Source organism: Tasmannia lanceolata, unplaced genomic scaffold (genome assembly GCF_043159265.1).
Source record: "Tasmannia lanceolata isolate RefF3 unplaced genomic scaffold, GAP_Taslan_0.1 ptg000011l, whole genome shotgun sequence".
Classification (NCBI taxonomy): Eukaryota; Viridiplantae; Streptophyta; class Magnoliopsida; order Canellales; family Winteraceae; genus Tasmannia; species Tasmannia lanceolata.
The window spans coordinates 23,981,944-23,989,735 of NW_027518688.1; the positions used below are offsets into that span (position 1 = coordinate 23,981,944).

The 7,792-nt window shown below is 37.9% G+C and overlaps 1 protein-coding gene across 1 annotated transcript; it reads left to right on the forward strand.

Moving 5' to 3' along the window:
* Positions 1–4,206: 4,206 nt before the first annotated feature.
* Positions 4,207–6,761, forward strand: LOC143886720 (RING-H2 finger protein ATL8-like). The gene is made up of 2 exons (XM_077390819.1): positions 4,207–4,806; positions 6,374–6,761. The coding sequence occupies exons 1-2, from the start codon at positions 4,277–4,279 to the stop codon at positions 6,402–6,404; spliced, it is 561 nt and encodes a 186-aa protein (XP_077246934.1). The 5' UTR covers positions 4,207–4,276; the 3' UTR covers positions 6,405–6,761.
* The last annotated feature ends 1,031 nt before the right edge of the window (positions 6,762–7,792 follow it).

Below are 7,792 nucleotides of genomic sequence, written 5' to 3' on the forward strand. Positions count from 1 at the left end.
AACCAATCTTCTCCTCTTCTCTCAACCATGTATTTGCAGTCCTCAAAAGTCCTCTAATCAAATGGTTAGGAGGATCATCCAATCAGTGTGAGTTTTATCTATGACCCATCAACAAAAGGGCCACCAAATGAACAATCTTGATCTCATCCATGGATGCCGCCTGTATCAGATTAGAATCCTTAGCAGGATAAGGTTGCATTGCCATAAAATCAACATGTAATATGTTATATACACACACTCCAATTGTTTCCCATTTGAACGCAAACTTTGTTAAGTGTAAACCCTTACTGTTAAAGTATAAAAGATAAATAACGCCTTTCTCCAACAGCTAAAGCCTCTGCAGAAGTTCATTAGTTAACATGGTATCAGAGCCAAAAGTCTCGAGTTCAAACCTCCCAGATAGCAAAATCCACATGTGATGGTCGGCCCAAAGTGAGACCACATGTGCCACGTGTTTGCCAAGTGGGCCACACGTGCGGGGGAGTGTTAAAAAGTATAAAAGATAAATAACGCCTTTCTCCAACAGCTTAAGCTTTGGAGAAGTTGATTAGTTAACACTTACCTTTCCAAAAAAAAAACTCCAAACCCTCTATATAAACATTGTAGCCCTTTTTAGAGAAATTAAACTACTATGAAAGTGTTGGTAAGTTCTCTCCTTTAATATCTTTTTCTAAAGAAACTGTTTGACCTTGAAACTAACTAATCTCAAGAGCTCTGCTAAAATAATACAATGGGACCCACTTATTGGGATGAACTAAACCATTCACTTGTTGGGTAGTGCAGATATTATGACCTGTTAATTTTTTAACATTTGCTAAATGCTTCAAGAATATTCTTTCTTAAGCTTCAAGCTAACAAAAAATATGACATCTCCTCTTTCCTTTCATTTGCAACTTTGTCTTTCATAGTAATGCCTCTTTCTCCTTACTTCATTTGTCTCTCTTTCTCCCTTTTCTTTAACCTTTTCTGGCTAATAGAACTCTCATTGTAGGCACTAAAGATAAAGATCAAGATAAGAGGAATGAATAAACATTTATTGTTTTTAAGGATGATTGGCTATAAGTCCTTAATTTGTAAAATATTTTCCAATTAGTATTTTTTTACAATTAGTCTTTATTTTTCTAATAGGTTTTTAGAACATACCTAAAATTAACTTTAGTTAATTATCATTGTTATTATGGTTATGCAGATTTCGTCTCTTGATAATTGCCCCTCTTAAAATTAGGCATTTCCACTCATATATGTTTGTTCTTAAATATATAAGAGGAAAATCCGGGGTGCTCCGTTTGGTTGCCGGAAATTTTTTGGTTCTTGGGATTTTTGTGGATTTTTTGGTTCTTATTATCTATGAAAAAATATTTCATGGAAAATAAAATTCCATGGTCTAGTGGTTTTGGCATTTTCCTTGAAAAATTCGAAAAAAAAAAAAAAATTTAGGAAAAACTTTACATGGAAAATTAGTTTACAAAACATTGTAAAATTTAATTTTCATAAAAAAAAAAGAATATGACAGTGATAAATCGACTCCAGAATGATAAATCGACTCCCCATGTGTCTGTCTCTCTACTCTTTCTCTCTCTAACCCAGAGGAGAGAGAAAGACACACGGGGAGTCGATTTATCACTCCCCAAAAAAATAATGGGAAAATTTGTCCCTACATACAAACGGCCTCCAAAAGGTCATCAAGTGCTTGAAAAACTCGATTAAGCTCTCAATATGTAGAAAAACACAATCAAATACTTAAAAAACTCAATCGAGTACTCAAAAGTATTCTTAAACAAATACTTCTAAAAAATATTCAGTCAGTTTTGGAGTTAGCTGAATGGATCGAGCCCGAAATCAGGAACTATCCAGGATAGACTGGGCCCACACGAGAGACCTACAGTACACACATAATGTCACTTTTCCCATCAATTGTGAAAGGCAATTTTCGGGTCCTCCAATGGGACATAGGAGATTAGGAAGCATGCATGCGAAATCAAAATTGTTAAATCATGTACAACACTATGAGGTGACCCATCTGATCTGGACAGCCCATGTGTAAGATCAAAGGCCAAGATCACCCATCAAGGAGTTATCAAAGATGATCGGGTCAATAGATCCAATTAGGCAAACAAAGGCATAAGTGGGACCCAATAAGTGTCTTTTAGGAAGTAAGTAAAAGTGACTTACCTTTTAGCATTTTTCTTGTTTTTTATTCGTTGTAGTTCTAATACTAGCACTATCAGTCTATAAGGACCGGACACCTTATCCATATGAGAAAAAGGCAAAGGCACGAGATAAAAACCATATGAAAGAATTCTCGATCTTATCCAGACAGAGACGCAAACTTTCTGTTTTGGCACCCATTTTCCATTATTTCCACCCTCCATTGTTTGTCATTTCCTAAAAATGGCTTCATTTCCACTACAAGACAAACAAAAAAGGGTGAAAATGATGGAAAATAGGGCGGAAGTATCACTCCGTTTGGTTGCCGGAATTTTTTTGATTCTTGGGACTTCTGTTGAATTTCCCGCAGCACCCACGTTTGGTTGGTGGGCCCAAAATAATCCCAGGAACCAAAATAACCCCACACGAAACCCTAGGAAGAAAAAAAAAATACTCTCAGAAACCAAAATAATCCCAGCAGTTCAAGCAACCAAACAATTTTTTTTCCCACCATAGTCCGGTCAACCAAACATGTGATTTTTATTTTACCGGGATACTTCCGGGGAGTTTTTTATTCCACAAAAATCTCAAGAACCTATCAGACCCATGTGGGTGTTTTATCCTCACCAACATTCAAGGCAACATCAATATAATACCTACCTCACTAGCCTTTTCTAGCACAACTCTCTACTCTCTTGTCACATGACACTTATCAAGCTACGATTGGGTGGCATGGGCCCACACTTCAGCACTGCCTACCTAGATCTCGAACTAGGTTCGAAGTGGAGTAGGAAGAGTCAAACACAAAGTAGTCAGACTTATGAGAATTAGTTGTAGAAGATTAAAATAGGTATCAGGACACATGGCTTTTGTGCTACTGAGATTTGAGTTGGAAAGTTCATGTGAATAGAAACACCCATGACTTATATGCACTTAGCACGTGTTTGATATGATTGAGATTTAGATATGGTAGGCCCACTAAATGAAGAGATCAGATGATCATAGCCGTTTGAAGGGCAAAAAGTTGCATCTAACTAGATGGTCAGGATTGTCCGAGGCCAACACAGATAAAAAACTGTGGAAATTCTCGAAATGACTATCGTACCCTAATTCGTCCCTGAGTAGGGTAGCAACTCAGGTCGGACGGGTCGGGTTTTGAGTTTTGTTCCTTTAACCCTACCAAACCCAACCCATGATTTCTAAACCCGACCAAGGTTATTTTCGGGCCAGGTCGATGCAGCTCGGGTAAAACCCGACCCAAGTTGCAACCCGGACCATGAGTTCATATCTAAAACTATGTCCTGAGGGGTATTTTAGGAATTAAAATTTTTAAGTTGGTTACTATCATTTTCCTAGTGCGAACGGATAACTGATACCTACACCGCTGAAATTTCAACAACAAAGGCGTGTAAATATCAAATCCAATTCCCCAGCTTTGTCTTCTATATTTTAATGACTATCGTACCCTAATTCGTCCATGAGTAGGGTAGCAACTCAGGTCGGGCGGGTCGGGTTTAAGGGTCGGGTTTTGAGTTTTGTTCCTTTAACCCTACCAAACCCAACCCATGATTTCTAAACCCGACCAAGGTTATTTTCGGGCCAGGTCGATGCAGCTGGGTAAAACCCGACCCAAGTTGCAACCCGGACCATGAGTTCATATCTAAAACTATGTCCTGAGGGGTATTTTAGGAATTAAAAATTTTAAGTTGGTTACTATCATTTTCCTAGTGCGAACGGATAACTGATACCTACACCGCTGAAATTTCAACAACAAAGGCGTGTAAATATCAAATCCAATTCCCCAGCTTTGTCTTCTATATTTTAATGGATTTGTAAGAGCTTTTTGGGAACTGAAAGACACTTTAAATAATAAAAGAACAGATGAGTTAGTGCAATTATCAAAACATAATGTGCTCATATCACTCTTACTGTTAAATCCACTTCCTTTTCGTGAAACACGGAAAAGAAACATGTATAAAACACCCTCACCTCAATTTCGGTCTTTTCGTGATTCTCTCCATAACTAAGCCCATTTCTCACTCCTTCCCATCTATCTATAAAACCCCCAAAACCCCCAAAACCTCCAAACCCACCAAACCCTTCTCCCCCCTCTCTCTCTCTCTCTCTGATGCCTTCTCCGGTAAGATTTCTCCAGGATGCCGCCAGAAAGGCGGCTCCGCCACCGGAACCCCCAACCGTAGACTCCGATGTAGTCGTGATCCTCGCCGCTCTCCTCTGTGCCCTAATCTGCGTAGTCGGACTCGCTCTCGTAGCCCGATGCGCCTGGATCCGGCGATATACCTCCGGCGCCGGCAATCCTCCTGCACAGATTCCGGCCAACAAAGGTCTAAAGAAGAAAATCCTCCGTTCCCTTCCAAAACTCTCTTATAACGGCGCCGTTAACGGAAAACTCGCGGATTGTGCTATATGTCTGACGGAATTCGTTGACGGTGACGAGATCCGTGTTCTTCCTCATTGTGGTCATGGATTCCATGTTCCTTGTATTGACACGTGGCTTGGGTCCCACTCATCGTGCCCTTCCTGCCGTCAGATTCTTGTGGTCGGTCGGTGTCAGAGATGTGGCGGGTTTCCAGAGAGTTCTGTTGGTGGAATTGAGACGGAAGGAGCTTCCAAAGCTAGGGAAGATGATGTTAATAGGTTTTTACCCTAGATCTCTCTTTTTTACTGTTTTGTAAAATCTGTGACACTTTTTTTTTTTTTTTTTTTTCAAGTCTGTTGTTTGTAAATTATAAAAATGGAATTTAGTGTTTTTTATTGGTTAAAAAAAGATGTTATATTTGTTGGGTGATGATACCTTTAGGATAACTCGCACCTCTTTTAGCCTGATTTGATCTCAAAAAGCGTTACAAGGGGTGGGAATTATCCTACAGGGTATTGTTGTGAGTTGGGCATTTCTCTAGGTAGAAAAAACTTCTCAAAAAAGAAACAAAGCAGGGATGTAAATATCAAAAAGGAGAGGTGGGTTTTCTAACACAGGGAACTGATATTACGGCACCTAATCTTTTGGTCACTTTCACCCCTCTCATAATAGGGAATGAGAAGGGGTGTGACTTAACAGAAAAGGGGTGTGATGAAAATGAGGTGTGATGAATTAATTCACTGTTTTTGTGAGATTTTATCCGTATAGTAAAGTTTTGTGATCCAAAATATTCCCATCTTGGTAAGTTAGAAATGAATAGTCCCCATCTTGTTAAAGTCCAAAATATTCCCAAGTTTTGTAAGCCAAAAGAAACGAAGAAAGAAGAAAAAAGCATTAAAAGCTTTGAATTCAACAGGAAACCGATTGCCTTTCCAACACAACATTTATTCTAAACTTCTCTACATACATCTCCAAATGTTTTTATAATACCACTCCCCACTTTTTTAATCTCTTTGGGGGAATAGTGTTATTAACAGCCTTTAACTGCTAACTAATAAAATGTAATTAAGAAAGGAGTGCCGTTATTAAAAAAAATGAAATGATGTTGTGGGCCCATCGTATTCAAACACTAGCTTGAATTTTTTATTATTTTTTTGGTGCCCTTTTTAAGATTTAGAGGGAGATAATATGGTTGAAGGTTTCGCTAAAGGACTAAACAAAACATGAAACGTGTTTTCATGTCAATCTTTTCATGTGTGATAGGGAATTCGGGAAAAGGTTTTCCTTTCCAAACCTTTCTAAAAAAATTATGCAAGTCAAATTGGGATCATCTAAGTGTTGGGCCCACCGGAGTGTTGGGCCCACCTCAGTCATAGCTATAAATAGGGGTGTAAACGGATCGAATTCGAATCGGGTATGGCTATATCCGAATTCGATTACAGTATATATTATCTGAATTCGGATTCGGATTCGAATTAGACGGATATTTAATATCTATTACCAAATTCATATCCGCCAGATATTGTTCGAATTCGGATATTATCCGTATCCGTTTATCCGGTAAATTCGAACATTTTATTGAAGCACTTTATCTTTCTTCTTCTTACTCCACAAATGAATTTTCCAAACCCTAAAACCAGGCCTCTACCTTCTCTTCACAAAATTAACTCTCAAACCCTAAAATATATGAGATCCTCTTCTTCTTTTTAAAACAAAGGCAGAGAGAGAGAGAGGCTTTGGGGATGGATGATGGTGTTGGTAGTAGTCTTTAGGTTTTTGTTTTTGCTTTTTTTTTTTTTTTTTCTTTTTGTATATGATGGAATTGGTTTGAGCTATTTTGAACAGGGGCAGTGAGAGTGCTGATTGTGGAAAATGAAGATAAATGGGGATGGAGATGGGATTGGGTTAGAGATGGAGGTGTCTAGTGGTGATGGAGGTGGCTGTGAGAAGGTGGAGAGGGGCAGCGGTGGATTTTGGTTGGGTTGGAGGCACCAAGGAATGCCGAAGATGGTGTCTCAGCTTTCTCCCTTCTCCTCTCTCTTGCTTCTCCTTGCAAACCTTAGAAGTCCCTTCTTTTAATTGCATTTTGGGTTTTTACATAACTCTAAGTTGAAAAATTGATCTGAGCCATCCATTTACCATCAATGACCTAGATGGCGTTTTTGCATTAGAATTTTCTAGAAACTGTGACATCTTTCAATCACCATCATCCATTTGTCTCTTTCATCCTACAGCCCACATTTGTTGCTTTATAAAGAAGCCATGTCAAACTCCAAGAATGCCCTTAAAATGAAAGATTACTTCATTTCCTACCCAAAACACTTTTTGTTTTTGTTTTTTTTTTAAAGAAAATTCACTTTTCTTTTAGAAACAAAAGATAGTGTGTCATTACTAAAATTAAATATTAATGATATTATTAATAATAAATAAAAATGATTTACTTCTCGGATTCGGATGTTAGATGGATCGGATATACCATTTACCAGATTCGCATCCGCTAAGAGCCGGATATCTCATAAACGGATTTGGATAATATCCGCTTGAAACGGATCCGGATAATATTCGCTTTAAACGGATACGGATGCGGACGGTAATCGAATTTTTGAATATTCATTTACACCCCTAGCTATAAAACATCTCTAGCTCTGAAAAAAAAATAGAGGATAGAAAAATGCCCAAAAAAATAAGAATGACAAAAAAACTAATTAAATTACAATCCGTTTCCTCAAATTAAAAATATTTTAAGCCTCTTATACAGAGTAGTCATATAATCAAAAGAGTCTCAACATGGACCATTCACCACCAAGACAGAAAGAATCCTATTTTTAGTTCCTATGAGGCACTCGGAGCTTATCAACATATGATTGAATTAGATTTTTTAAAGCTATTGTTTAGTTCAGATAATCTATTAATATTTATTTATTTAATCCAAAACTAGATGTAAGTGCAACATGTCTTAAATTTCACCCAAGACCGTAGGATGTTAACACAAGAAGAGCCAGGGGCCGTTTGGATACAAGGATTTTAGAATCCGGGATTTCTTCAGAATTGTAGCTAAGAGACAAGAGAAGAAGCGGATCAACCGTCGTTTTTGACTATTTTTTACTTATCGCCCTTCTTTCCGTCAGCAAGAGAGTAGCAGATCCTCCCATATTCCAGGTTTTTTAGAAATCTTAGGATGCAAGATTTCTAAAATCTTAGCAAGAGAGATTTTTAAAACTTGAATTTCTCACTTAAAATCCTTGAAACGCTGTCAAGACAACA